General features: G+C 47.6%; 1 protein-coding gene across 1 annotated transcript in view; it reads right to left on the bottom strand.

The window, feature by feature from the left end:
* The window catches only part of LOC149332487 (neprilysin-1-like), a 32,708-nt gene extending 32,362 nt beyond the window's left edge, over nucleotides 1-346 (bottom strand). The window contains exon 1 of the mRNA XM_089557523.1: nucleotides 304-346. Within this exon, the coding sequence (XP_089413649.1) occupies nucleotides 304-346 (43 nt within the window). The remainder of the gene's footprint in view (nucleotides 1-303) is intronic.
* Between the last annotated feature and the right edge of the window lie 15,275 nt (nucleotides 347-15,621).

The raw sequence follows: 15,621 nt of genomic DNA on the forward strand, positions 1-15,621 counted from the left end.
TGTGACGCGATAGCATAATGGGTTGATTCCCATATATATGCAGGTGGCAATTCTCTAGTTTACATTCATACAGATCCCTGGGAGTCCCCATACCCCTCCTGGCGCAGTGGTGCAGCGGTTAAGCGATGCGCCACTGCCCTGCGATGGGAGGTGCTTCCAGCGGTGGGCCTTGTGCGGCCCATGTTTCACTCCCGAACGACCAATTATTATTTTAACTGCCACCTGCCACGGTAGGATGTTTTCTCGCTACCCGGTGGGCAGGTTGTAGTGAGGCGGAAAAGTCACGTGACCTAGATGGCCAACCTGCCTCCTTGGTTGCTCTCTGAGGACCACTTACCAAAGCCATGCCCGCGATTTTTCGCTCGCAGCTCCGACGCCGACAACACTGACAGCGGATTTTGTGCGTAACCGGCCTCTAATGCTATCGCGGCAAGGGAAGTGAAGAAATTACACAAGTTGTTAAATAGCCGAATCATCCGCGGAAACATACTCACCCATTACGAGGTTGCACTTAAAAAGCGTCGGTGGCTGGATGGATGAAACTATGTCTTCACACCAGGATTGAGCTGTAGCCACGAAGTAGTTCTCGCAGCAAGGTCACCAGCTTCTGAGGTAAAAAAACACAGCGAAACGCATATGACAAACCCCATTTCCAACTCTCCAAAATGAGGCTGAAAGGTGGTTGCCTGGTGCGTGGCACCTAAAACTCACGGGAAAGGTGCAACCGGCGTTCATTAAGCCTTGTTAATGCAAAGCTCCAGTGAGCACAAACGCCTGCGCGGAAGTTCCGCTGTCCCCGTGTTTGCAGGAGATGCGTTTTCTAGTCAACAACTACACAGTGACCAAAAAAATCATCATGCAAACAAATTTCAAGGGAAACTGCATAGGTTTTATAAATTAACGAGCTTAAGAGGGTCGAATGTGTGAAACTTGCAGGCAGTGCATGCGAAGTGTTTTTGGGCTAGCACTTGAAATAGTTAAGTAATCGCCGATTCAAATCCGGACGCCCTTAAATCTTCTCCGCAGCGCACAACTCCAAGTGGGGGGGGGGGGGGCGCATGATGACGTCATCGAAGGTATGGGTGCATTTCCAACGCACAAACGCCTGCTTTGAAGGAAAAAACCAACGCCACCGAAAGCAAACCCTGCCGGGAGTTGTTTGGCAGCGACTAAAGAGTCAAGGCAGGGTGTGGCTGACGACAGCGGTAATTTTAAATCATACCTTCCATGACGTCACGCTGAATTTCTCTACACTCCTTCAGTGCATTGAGGAGAAGAGCGAAATGTAATCGTCGATTACTTCAGTATTTTAAATGCTAGTGCAAAAACACTTGGCATGCTTTACCTACAGCCGGTATAAATTTGAATACTGGAATATCGCGAAATCCTCAAAAAAGTGCTGCAGTTGCCCTTTAAGGCCCCAGATGAGGTAACAAATTTTCCCATTTTAAAACTGAATTGCAAGGAAAAAAATATCATGGCTGAAAAATTACGTGCAGTCAAGAGGTCGTATATAATCTCAAGGAAAAGTTGTGGTAAATGGCGCGAATCCGTGTAAGCACCCTTTAACATTCTTCACACTTGATGGCGTTACTAAGTTGCCCTTACTATTTGCTGTTGATAGTAAGGTACTGCACAGCTTTGCTTTGCACAATCCCGCATGTTTCTCAGAAATGCATGTAAAGCTACGCATGATGCTCTGTCGTCTAGTGGCACAGTGTTTGTCATTTTTATTTTATTTATTTATTTATGAATACTGTCAACACTCATTTGAGGGTCATTACAGGGAGGGAAAGTGAAGAGACAAAAAAAATGCATATATAACCATCCAAATTGAGACACTGAAAAAAGCTGTATAATACAATGACCTCAACAGGCTTTGTCATACAAATGTCATTCAATTTGTAAGATATTGTAGAATACTTGCACGACGAACGTATGATTTTTTTTTGTAAAATGAAAAACATTTGTACGACGTTGGTTGATACTTTTATGACATTTCTGTGACATTCCGTACGACGTTATTACACCATATAGATTCTTTCACTAGTGATACTTGGATTACATATTTATATTGACCGGTAACGCAACACACGTAATATCACGGCATCTGAGACTTTATTTGAAGAGCCGCACTCAAAGCCTAGATATCCAAACACTATCGTCTTGGAGGCGCACGAAGTGTCGTGCGTCCTGCACAGATAATACGTGCAATTTTAAAGCCTTGCAGTCTAGGAAACCATAATTTTCCGCGCTCACCTTATGATGTTTACTTAGAAAGAGTTTTGTGCTTCTACAACACCGCAAAATGTACTACTGCCCGAAAATCAATCATTTTATCTCTTTAAGTTCATAGCTTTCTAGGTGGCAACATTCTCAGCTAAAAAGAAGTATCCCTTGAGTTGCTGTGCATTTTGTGTTTGCAGTTCCTTCCATTGCCCTGCCTAACTTTGGGGCAGTTACCAACATAATGACACAAATAATAAAATTATTTCACAGCTCCACAAATATTGGCAACCAGGAACTCTCACTGCATGACAGGACACCTTCCTTCTTGGATTCCTGCAGACGACTTTCTCATGGCAATTTTCTGCGCACGAACAGCCCTGATCAAAAGTAACCAGGCCATAGAGCCTGCTTCTAATCATACGGTCGGGCACTTGCAGTGTCTCTAAAGCAAACATGGTTCAAAGGAGAGAGGAAAATACTTCACACACACGCAGCACAGATTCTACGCTTCAGTGGTGTCTCAGACACTCCACTAAGGCTCTAAAGCAGATCACGTGGCCTATGGACTTTCGACCCACCCTGTACATAGTTGATGAATTTGGTGACGCGTTATCTACCACCCTTTCATGCTTTTTTAAAACTACGCTCAACATGCTGGCGTTACAGTGAGATCGTGCCGGAGATCTAGGACTCAGGATTGCGTAAAGTGATGTGCCGGGATCAGTATAAATACACTTCATGTAGGCCGCCAGTACATTCCAAGCATTATACTGCTGTCTTGTTGATCTCTGCTCACTGCGCCTTTATGACTATACAAGCACAGTAGACAAGCAGGCATTGCATACTCACTTGACATGGAACCAAAATGCAGCCGCGCTACTTAGATCAAACAACCATCACAAAGCTAGCGCCTGATAACCGAAGGCAGAAAGGTCTTCGGCATGGTCTCGAAGCGATAGGCAGCTCAAGTGATTATACAGAATTGTAGATACCGTCCCCGGTCAACAGGGTGACAAAAGTTGTGGTCGTCAGACGAGGAATGGCTGAACAAAAGCCAACGACGCGTTTGGAGATCTTCTTTTTCTTTCTTCACGCAGTTACTCTGTATTTTAGTTGCGGGAAATCTTTCCTTGTCTACATTCACAGACACTACGTTCATACTCAGGGACACATATACCGCTTGTATACTGAAACAAATACGCATCCATTTCAGCATGTGTATTTGCAGCATTATCGATTGGGAATTAGCTTATTAAGGAATTAGCTTCCTAATAATATTAAACATTCTTCGTCTTCGGGTATTTGCAAACACAAACTACTAGAACTTTTACAGTCCTTACCGTGATGCATTGTTGGTTATAAAAAAAGCATTTTTGTCCGGCTGTTCCTTTCCTTTATTTGCGGTTATTCATATTTGTTTCTTCACAGTGAACAACTTTAGACATTCAGACCGTTTATAGTTCTGTGTTTTTGGTAAAAATTACTGCTACAGTGGTTTGGTTTTTATTGGGTCTGACGTCCCAAAGCGACTCAGGCTATGAGGGACGCCGTAGTGGAAAGCCCCGGAAATTTCGACCACCTGGGATTTTCCGGTGCAGATTTCGCGCTCTGCAACCTCCTCCTGTATATTTGCTGACGTACTACAGTGAAGCCCTCTTGTTTCGGACTTCATGAGGCCGGAGGAAATGTGCGAAATAACCGACTGTACAGAATTTCGGGGGCCATAAAAAATTTTAACGTGTCCTTCATCAACATACCCTTATTTATTGAAAAATATCGGTAATCGCTGTTTGCATTGCGGGAGATATTACGCGCGGCAATAAGCATTTTTTGTAGTTCCGGTGACTGGTGCAATGCGCCCCAGCCTTTCAATTAACCTACACATATAACCTCTAAGACACCCAAGCCATCAAAAGACTCTCCCACATACGCACCGCCCCACAAAAAAAAAAGTAGACCCTGTGTGCACGTAGATCACATAATGTAATACGGTTATTCCACCTGTTCTCGACAAAAGCATCTGCTACAGTGCCGTCTGGCGGCAACTGCGGACAAATTGCTACATCTTACCTTACCTCTCTACTTCACCGCAGATTATGGGAAATAACCCTCAGAGCTTCACTACGACATGCGACGTAGCCCACAATGTTCATACCAGAAGAACAATAATTCAACAAGTAAACCAGTTCGCACCTCTAAAAACTAACGGTAACATAGTTGGCATTGACTGTTCTTTTTCTTGCACTATGCGGGTTCACCATTGCTATTGAGATGCTGAAAGTGGTAAGGGAATACATTTACATAGGGCAGGTAGTGACCGCTGATCCGGATCATGAGAGGGAAATAACTAGAAGAATAAGAACGGCGTGGAGCGCATAAGGCAGGTTCTCTTAGACCTTGAATGGCAGTTTACCAATATCCCTCAAGAGAAAAGTATACAACAGATGTATCTTACCGGTACTCACTTATGGGGCAGAAAGGTGGAAGCTAACAAAGAGGGTTCAGCGTAAGTTAAGGACAACGCAGAGAGCTATGGAAAGGAAAAATGTAGGTGTAATGTTAAGAGATCGGAAGCGGGCGGAGTGGGTGAGGGAACGAATGCGGGTTAATGACACCCTAGTTGAAATCAAGAGGAAGAAATGGGCTTGGGCAGGGCATATAATGTGAAGGCAGGATATCCGCTGGTCCTTAAGGGCAACGCAGTGGATTCCAAGAGAAAGCAAACGTAGCAGGGGAGGGCAGAATGTTAGGTGGGCGGATGAGATTAAGAAGTTCGCGGGGGCACAGTGGCGGCAACTGACAAAGGACAGGGTTAATTGGAGAAACATGGGAGAGGCCTTTGCCTTGCAGTGGGCGTAGTCATGCTGCTGATGATGATTAGATCAATCATCCTACTTATTGAACTTCAGAGAAAAAACTAAATTGTACTTTGTGGAGCATATGTGATGTTTTCTATTCTATTCCTGCCGTCGTATTGCATTTAATGTGCCACAAATTGGTCTTACGTTATAGAACAGGGGGATTTTATGTGTTGCTGCTCCTGAATATTATTGAATGTATATGCATCATGTGTCTACCGTGGTGCCCAAGGCCTAGTGAGGTGCCTTGTGTTTCACCTTTCGCCTCGGTTCCACGGTAGAAATTGTATGTTCCGAAGTTTCAGTACATTTCAAATTTCAAAGTAGGGGAAAGCTTGCACCCACTGTATCACCGGTGAGTACCCGGTGGAGTTGGGAATCGAACCCCACACCTCCCGCATGCGAGGTGGATGCTCGAAAGACTAGAACACCGCTGCGATGCCATATAAAGATACCAAGAGACCTAAAAAAATTATCATTCGTTAGCCTTAAATCCTCACCGGAGCACACAACCGGCGGCGACCGTCCAGTGTCATCCAGAAAAATCTCGATTGGTTGGCGAATAGAGACGTCGTAAGTGACGTCACCAGAGCGGAGAAATCTTATTGGCTGCATTGAAGGACGACATCGTCAGCCCGCCAGTGACGTCACCAGGCCGGAGAATCCCGGTTGGCTGGGGTGACCAGGTTCGCTTGTCTGAAGACTCAAAGTGGCATGACATGTACAGGAAGAGCTCAAGGTGGCATGTCATGGTGGCATTTGGTGTACGGGAAGAGCTCGGGAAGAGTATCCTGGGTCTCAAAAGCCCCGCCAATCACTTCCGGCAAAGCTATCAAGAGCTTCGAATGCTGTCGCACACACACACTGCAGCACACTCTCTCGCTGCGCATTGCACATCGTCGTCTTCTTGAACTAATACTACTTATTTATTTATTTATTTATTTATTTCAAGTTACCCTCTTGGCCCAGAGGGCATTACAGAGGGGAAGTGATGCAGTGGAAAAATAAAACAGTGCAACATACGTAACAAACAGTTCCAAAGAATGTAACAGAGACAAAAAAATTAACAGAGGCTAATGTTATGGCACAGTATTTCGGGAAAGCGGGATAAATAAAAAAAAGACATATACAAAAAGACAGGCAAAACTGAATACAGGCGTGAGCAGGGGATTATCCCCGGGGCTCGGGGGTAACAATCTAAATAGTTGCAGGAAGAGAGACTAGCTCCCGCACGAGAGACTCTCTTATAGGATTAGTGCAAGGCCACTTAATATTCTTCAACCTGCAGACAACGCAGTTGACAGTGTGTAGCAGTATAGGAGGCCTAATTGTGTGCGCCTGCGCAATTCACACCACCTGGGCAATGCCATCGGTTTCCGAAGTCTTCCTTCATTTTCCTCATTAATTAGCAGAGAGAGAAGCCCTTTAATGAAACAAGCAGAATTTAGCTGGCGCTTAAAAAACGCTGACTTGCTACTCTGGCAGGGGAAGGGAGTTAATCCCTGTCCCGTGATGATGATGATGACGTCCTCAGGCTTAATGGCACATACCCACGGCGGGGGATTGGCCAGCTCGTGGTCCGTGAAGACGAAGTAGCTCGCGACAGCGCGCGTTCCAGTCGGCCCAGCCGTTTAGTTCCCAGCAGGCTCTCGCTTTTCTCTGCTCTAGTCCTTGTGGGAGGCCTTCATACTACGCGGAGTAGCCTTCTCCCTCCGACATTAAAGTCCTCGTTGTTCTACGGCTTCCCTTCTGCAAAGCCTCTTCGCCTCGGCTCCATCTAAGGTAAGCAGAACGTCTCAGAAGCTATGCGATTATGTTGGTAGGGAGAAACATTACGTGCAGTTATCAAGGACATGTGGCGGGACCCATGGTGTACGTTATGCGCAACATAGACGGCTCCCAAAGCGATGTAGCGTGGAACCATCTGCAACATGAACGGAAAGTGGCCTGCACCTCTACCACGCTTCCTTGGCTTGCCTCAATGCACAGCGCAATGAGCTGTGATGCTTTCTGGTTTATGGTTTATGGGGTTTAACGTCCCAAAGCGACTAAGGCTATGAGATACGCCGTAGTGGAGGGCTCCGGAAATTTCGACCACCTGGGGTTCTTTAACGTGCACTGACATCGCACAGTACATGGGCCTCTGGAATTTCTCCTCCGAAGAAATTCAACTGCCACCTATTTTATATGTTTCACCGAACTGCAACATTAATCTAGCTGAAAAGAGCCATGCAATGGATTTTTACATAGGTAAAATTTCCATTGTGTAGAGTCGGTGTGAGGGCCTCTTTAACATACAATGACATGTGAAGCTCGGCGTCGCGTTACGAGTGCACCTAACCTCTTGCAGAGATAGCTCTGCTCGGTTAAACTGCTAGGCTAAACGAGCTCATAATTCGTCAGTGCTGTGCGCTCGGACCGAACGAAATTATAGGCAAACTTGCTTTCGTCGCGTTCGCTTTACAGTCTCCGGGCACGCGGTTAAGTTCACTAACTCTCTAGTTCACTAAGGCCGCCGCGGTGGCTCAGTGGTTATGGTGCTCGGCTGCTGACCCGAAAGACGCGGGTTCGATCCCGGCCGCGGCGGTTGAATTTTTATGGAGGCGAAATTCTAGATGCCCGTGTAATATGCGATATCAGTGCACGCTAAAGAACCCCAGGTGGTCGAAATTTCCGGAGCCCTTCACTACGGCGTCCCTCATAGCCTAAGTCGCTTTGGGGCGTAAAACCTTAGAAACCAACCAACCAGTTCACTAGGGCTTGCGACAGTGCACTGTTCACGATACTCTATATGAACAAGATGTCTAATAACGGCGGACATGCCTGTCCGCCGTTGTACATTGTACATAAATTGTGTTCGTATGTGTTGTCAAATCCACGCAGTGCCGCTATTTGTTTGCTGTTTTTTCCTCTGTGTCAATATATTAAGGTTTTTTTCAAGTACGGTGTAATAATTGTTTGCAGTCCAATGTATTTAATATTGTTTACTTCTGTTCTTTCCACTTTGTACCATCTTTTGTCTGCTAAATATTGTAACCCCTCCCCACACACAATGTTCCAAATGTGGAACCTGTGAGGTATTTGTATAATTAAATAAATTTGTATAATTTGTATAAATGGTTTGGTTGATGGTTTAGAGGTTTTAACGTCTTAAAGTGACTCAGGCTATGAGAGACGCCGTAGTGAAGGGATCCGGACATTTCGACCACCTGGGGTTCGCACGTTAGCCGCACCCGGAGGTTATGTCAAGTAGTATTTTGTATTTCTCACGCGGTTTTTTTTTTCTCTTATCAGCCCTGTTACTGAGAAGCTTATACAAGGAGGGTAAGTTCACACCTATTACAGGGTCCCACGTCAACAAGAGCGGTTCATGTCTGTGTTTCTGTCCCAATAATTTGGTTTGGTTTGGTTTATTGTGGTTTATCGTCCCAAAGTGACTGAGGCTATGAGAGACGCCGTAGTGAAGGGCTCCGGAAATTTCGACCACCTGGGGTTCCTTAACGTGCACTGACACCGCACAGCACACGGGCCTCTACAATTTCGCCTTCATCGAAATTCAACCGCCATGGACGGGATCGAACCCGCGTCTTTCTGGTCAGCAGCCGAGCGCCGTAACCACCCCGATAATTGCGAGATAAACGAGTCAATTGTATGGAGTTCCAGTTTCCCCGAACACAATAAAATAGTTATGCTTCCTCAGCTCTGTTTTTCGAGAAGGCACCCTTGTAGACATACACATCACAAGCCGTTGATGGCATATTCAACAAATCCGTCATCGGCGCGATCGGTCCATCCGTGTTGTCGGGCACCAGATAGGGTGTTAGGAGCAGTGGGAGGCAGCCCTACGCAACCCAGCGCCTGATCTCCATGAATAGATGCTAGATTGGGCTCCGAGGGTAGCGGAAGCATACCCAGCCTAGGACCTCTCTCCTTACCCGCTACCTTTTTTCCTCCTGGGATAAAAAAAGTTTGTCATTCAATTAGGGGGTTAGGCGCGGTTCGCCCACATAACGCCTGTTCGGACCATTCCGGAGACGTCCACTACGGCACCTCTTTCTCTCTTTCTTCTGTCACTCCTACCTTTCTCCCTTCCCTTACGGCGCGGTTCAGGTGTCCGCCGAGATATGTGAGACAGATACTGCGCCATTTCCTTTCCTCAAAAACCAATTTACCAATTTTCCAGAGCACGTCGACGGCACAGCTAGCGTTCACCCCGCGCCTACGCTCTCACTCCGAAGGAAGGGGGGTGCAGTTAAAATCAGAAGTGTTTACAAACACTGCGCCAATGCCCAGACCTCGTAAAACCCCCATCACGGCTGCAACAGCCGAAAGCAGGCCTTCGGAGCCGCGTTAACAACGCAAAACCACGCAAGCTTCCTGGCGGAGCTAAGGACGCCCGCGGGTCACGCAGCCAGCCAAGTGCGAGCGCTTCACCACCCGCGTTCATGGCATCCTGGCAAAGTCTAGGGTGCCGTGAGAACACTACACACCTTGCTGCTGCCTGGTTCGGTGGCGGTCTCCCCGCGTTCGTATCCCATCGCGACTTCTCTCCGAAACAAGGCTCAGAATGTCACTCGGAGTGACCCAATGGGTACGCAAGGTCGAAACGGGGAGAACGGATGGGAGGGTGCTTGTCAGCGGTGCTCTAGAGAGCTCCCCTTCGGTTGCAGACAAGCAGCGCGACTTTCCGCATTCCGCTCGCAGAGACCCCGCGTAGGGTATCAGAGGCTATTAGCAGCGGCCGAGTGCTTGGGTCATCAAGAAACCCAATCTCCAGAATGTCAGCCAAGATGGCAGGTTGGCAGTTCTTCATCCTCATTGGTTATATGAAGGGGGCGTTATTCAAAAGCTTTGGCTCTAAGTCTTTCTGAAGACATATCATTGACGCAGCTGTAACTACAGTGGCGCCTGCAATATGAAGATTTCGCTTCGAAACAGCCGAGCGTATTTTCAGTGTCGATGGATCATTACTGTGGTATAACGATAGCCTCTTCTTTGGGATGGTATCTAATCGAGACAATAAAAGCTCAGGTTGATGGGCGTTCGCTCTTCTTTCAGAACCCACGACGCAAGAGGATTACACCATGCAGGTCATCGTTGAACCCTCCACATATGGGCCACCACCAGCAGGTAAGCCTTATAAATAATTGGCGCCATGAGCTCAACATACGGGCATAGACTGCAGTAGAAAACGTTACCTTATCGGCAGGCATGGCGAATTCGCTCTGTGTACATGTTTGGAGGCCAGTTCTCTATTGCGAGGTAAGCGCCACCTCAGCCTAACACGCTGCCTTCGCTGCGATTTTTGCCCCTTTTCTCGATCTCAGATTACGAACAAGTAAGGACTCATCGTTATTACCCACGTAAGTACAGCAAGGCTATATAACATGAACACCTCAGTAAGCAGCATTCTTCACTCTATGAAAAAAAACCAGCCCAGGGGGGAGTAAAGACAACTTTATCCTCAGAACGGCTCGTTAGTCCCTAAATTTGTACACGACACTCTTCTTGCCTCAAATGAGCGCCGTGCGCAAACTCAGCGGACTAACTGCCCAGAAAGAAAGAGACTAACGGGGGGCGAATCGCAGCACAGCAGCACACGAAAATCGAGCAAGAAGACCCCGACTGCAATAGTACTCTATTTTTGAAGCGCAGGGCGTGGTCTAAGGTCAGTGAGAGCACCGCCGCTGCCTGTGACGAAGCGGATACCCTTTTGCGTGAGAAAACGGCTTCGTGCAACCGAAATGGCTGGCAGCTGTGCAAGTGCATAAACAAATACTACGAGCTTCAATACGTGTCGAATGTGAGTTGTAAAGGTCAGGGTTGAGCAAGTACACGTAGTTTCATATCGTTGCCGTTCGTTTACGAGCTTATGTGATGCTGTGTAAGTATCGGCGACACTTAGCGAATCGGTGAGTGGCAAGCAGTCAATTCCCTGTCGCCGCTGTCTGCCAGCAGCAAAAATCGAAGTGAACCATCGCCTTCTATAGTTGTCTTTAACAGGCTGCAATGTGCCGCTGCGGTAAGGTCGGAGAGGGGCTGTGGTTGATATTATATCGTTGTCAACAGCCAACGGCCCGATGGATGTGTTCAATTATAGGACTAAGCCTGACTACAATCTAAAGCTGCAATTTAAATGTAATAAGCCACGTATCTTTTACCCCATTAAGCCTCACTCTACGTTTCTCCTATTTCAGGCAAACCAAGAGAGTAAGTCCCGCCCCGTCACCTGTTATTGCATCACGTGGATTCTATGTAGAGGCTACCAGTCAAAGCGATGCTCTGTGAAAACCGCAGGGACTCCTTAGCGTTAGAATCGCTATCTTCCAGCAGAATTGCGAACACACCATCTCCAATTTGCTGCATTGCACACTTAATGTCTTGCAATCCAGTGCGGTCGCTCCTATGCTTCAGCATCGCTGTTCTAAGAAAACAAAGCTATATATACCTCGCTCATCGCGGATAAACCGCTGCCTCCGCTGGCTTGTTTACTGGAGTGAAAAGCACCACTTCTCGCACGCAAAGCTGAAAGTCAAATCCGGCCAGGATTTCACCTCTAACTAGAGGCTCGCCGGAAGTGTGGCTGCGACGTCATATTACGTGACTTGTCGCAGCTGTTACCGGTCATCCGCAGCTGCGCCGACCACTCGCTCTCGCTAGTTGCGTCACGTGACTATCCACGTGATTCGCTCTTGCTGAATAAAGGCCAGCACTCGCCGCTTAGACACTGGGGGGATGGCATAGAGTTTCTTACTATTACCTAGAGGGAAAGCTGGCGGCGCTGCACTTCAGCCACCATAGACGCTCAAAGCATCATGGGGCGGTGAGCTACTTGTTGCGGCACAGTCGTAGTTTTTCAGGAACACGGAGTGTTATTACTAAGATGTTCCATTCTAAAAACGCTGTTCGTGTGTGCGCAGACGACTTTCGCGCGAACGCAGTGTGCAAAATCCATAGTAGTGAAAACGCGACGACAAACGACGCCAATAAAAGGTTTTACTTTTCCGAAATGCCATTTATCTAAATAACAACATTTTTTTTAAACATATTTGCTTTCAAAAACGCGCCTGTTAATTACGAAATATTAGTTTTTTTAGTGTTCATCACTTGGCCAATAGGAAAGCTAGTCACCTCTTATTTTGGGCGAACTTTGCACTCAAATGCTTTTCTGCTCGTTTGTTGCAATCATTAGACAAGATATTGAATGTTAGGACATTTGTAGTTATCGAACAGCTTTATTTTTCTATTATTTTTTGGCCAAAAGTTGTAGTTCTGCAGTCGGTAGCTCACCGCCCCATGATGCTTTGAGCGCCCATGGTGGCTGAAGTGGCCTCGAGGGGTCTCCATGCAAACTCCCATAGAAGGGTCGCCAGCTTTCCCTCTAGGTAATAGTAAGAAACTCTATGGGGGATGGGGAAGGGGGGTACCTTTTACAGCCAGCGTCGCCACTTCGGCGGACACGGTTGTTGCGACGCGCATCTCTTCTTTCACTCTTTCCTCTTATCTTTTAACTACGGGCGATTGAGCGGGCCAATGAGGTCGCCGCCAGGTGGTCACCTGAAGCTCGCCGTAAGGGAAAGGAGGAAGATGGGAGTGAACGGAGATACCGTATCCACTAGACGCGCATTTGTTCATTCCAAACCATCGAGCGGGCATGGCGGAGTGGTTAGCGTGCTCGTCTCGCACTCCAGAGACCCTAGTTCGATTCCCCAACTCGACCAATTTCCAACTCGGTTTTATTTGTTTATCTGGTCTGACTAGAAAGGTTGTTTAGGCTAATTGATTAATTAAGCATTTAACTAAACTCAGTCCCCCTTATTTGGAGCATCACTATACGATCCCTTTAATAGGTTGCATGCTTACTAGCCAAAGTACAATTGGCCCTGTTTGACATTCGCGCACTGTGACGTCAAGACTATTTCGACCAATTGAAAAGCGTGACATTTCTGTCGACAGCTCCTGCTTACAACGATGAGGCATTAAAGGCTATTGTTTTCCAATCCAATCTCCTCTATCTGCACGTGGTAGCGGTGGTGGCTCGGCTCGAGCCAGTCGGCAGGCCGGTGCACTTTCCTTTTCATCCTTCTCTCAGTCGCAACAACAACAACACACCGCAGAGACATGGGGCTAGAACCGGTTACAGGCGCGAGTTCTTCGACTGAGCACTGGAGGCGCCTGGCTGCTTCTAGCGGTCCCTACGACACAGAGCGTCACGAAACCGCGTTAGCTAGAGATAAGGAGAGAAAGCGGGCTCGTCTTGTTGACGAAGCCGATGAAGAACGGGAGGTAGTACAGTCTTTGTCAAAAGTTTAAGAGCCCAGGGGGTTTGCTTCTAAGCCTTCTGGTGGGACTCCTGTGTTATTCTTGGACGTCCTACCTAGTGGGGAAGGCAAGACCAGAAATCTTCCTGGCTTCAGGAAATTTGGAGCGCTGAAGATGCATTACGAACCACACAGTGTGGTTCAGAAGCGAACCCCCTGGGCTCCAAACTTTTGACAAAGGCTGTACGTCTGGAGAAGCAGCGGCACAGGCAACAAGAGTATCTCAAGCGGATAAGGGCAGCGGATGCCGACAAGGTCTCCGCGTCGACATCGGCCACTGGTTCGGTTGCCTTTCGCTCCGTATAACCTGGTCAGCCGAGTTCAGCCACAGTCATTTTGCGTTTCACCTCCATCGAAACGCGGCCACCGCGTCGCATGAAAATGTAAATTGGTTTTGAGGAAAGGAAATGACCAGTAACTGTCTCATATACCTCGGTGGACACCCAAACCGCGTCGTTAGGGAAGGGTAAAGATGGAAGTGAAAGAAGAAAGATAGACAGGTGCAGTTGTGGAGGTCTCCGGAATAATTTCGACCACCTGGGGATCTTTAACATGCACTTACATCGCACAGCACACGGGCACCTTTTATTGCGAAAGCAATACTACTTGCACTTTCACGCCTTTACCGTGCCGCGGCGGTGACCACCATCGTGCCGCGGCGGTGACCAAAGCAATGCTACTTGCACTTTCACGCCTTTGCCGTGCCGCGGCGGTGACCACCATTGACCTTCATTTGACCTTGATTGCATTAGATTGGATTTGATTGGATTAGATTGGACTGGATTGGATTAGATTACATTAGATTACATTAGATTAGAGTAGATTACATTGGCTTGGATTGGATTTGATTTGATTGGATTGAATAGAAGTGGACTGGATTCGAGTGGATTGAATTGGATGGGATTGGATTGCATTGCAATTGATTGGATTGGCTGAAATTAGATTGGATTGGTTTGGATTGGATTGCAAAACCGATGCATCACCAGAAGTCTAACCACAAGCACCACCACCAGCTACACTACCAGCTGTACCATGGCGTAGGTACGGATATTGCTTTCGCAATTACCGGGCTTAACCAAGCTAAGCCACAGCGAATTTTTTGCGTTTCGCCTGCATCGAAACGCGGCCGCCGCGGTACGGTTCGAATCAGGGTACTCCGGCTCCGTAGACGAGCACCTTAACCACTGAGCCACCACGGCGGGTTATCAGTTCGGTTTTCCATCACCGAGTCCGTTTATTGAGGTGCGTTTTATGGTGCTAACATCGGTGCTCGGGAGCTCTTAGTCACGTGACAATTTTTAAATGTCGTGCTGCTTTGTCTTAAACCCAAAAAAGGGAACAGCGTTTAAGTCAGATGAAAACAACTGAAATAATTCCCATAATGCTGCGCCACAATCTGGCGTTTGTATCTTACAAGAGTGCCTTGTCGTAGTTGAAATATTGGCACTGCTGAGGTGTATCAGCCTATAGACCTCTTGCATTGCCCAGGGGGCGCTGCGAAAATGGTGCTAAAGAGCGCCCTCTGCCCTCGGCTGGGTAGTACCGGGCTCTGGCGTCTGCTTCGGAAAGCACGTTGGCAGTATGGACCCGCGACTTTTGCTTGTGCTGTGCCTACAGCGAATATCGGGCGGCGAAGATTTTTTCAAGGCTGGCACGCTGTGTAAAGGGAAGAAATTATGCAACGCCAAGTACGTGCACTCTGTTCAAGAAATAAGCGGCGAAGTTTCAACGCGGTGTCATTCGCAATTGAGAGTCGCGTACGAAGTTGAACTTCAGATAAGGTCTGCACGCTTCGAGATTCAAGCGCACCAACGCGAAGAAATACTTGCAATTTATGAATTCGCAGCAGTTCTAAACAGACATGTATACGGGACTGCTCGAGCGCACGACGGTACACGCCGCGCCAGCAGCGGTCTATCAGCATGCCACGAAACGGTGGGCCTCCTGCAGTCTTTCTTGACTGCATCTCGCTAAACAAGTAGTCATGCCTGCCTTGTAGTAGCCGCCATCTGTTCCTTCAGCAAATGCTAACATGATGCAATGCATATATGAGCTCGCAGCCGAATAACGCTGCAGCGCGAGCTCGTGCGCTGCGCGCTTGATGTCGTTTTCTTGATGTAGCTTTTCATCGCTCGAACACGTTCGCTGTTATCAGTGATGCCGAGCTGCCACATACGTGCTGGTTTGAGGTCGACAATGTGCACATTTTACTC

Source organism: Amblyomma mixtum, chromosome 8 (assembly GCF_055824585.1).
Source record: "Amblyomma mixtum isolate Tamu chromosome 8, ASM5582458v1, whole genome shotgun sequence".
Classification (NCBI taxonomy): Eukaryota; Metazoa; Arthropoda; class Arachnida; order Ixodida; family Ixodidae; genus Amblyomma; species Amblyomma mixtum.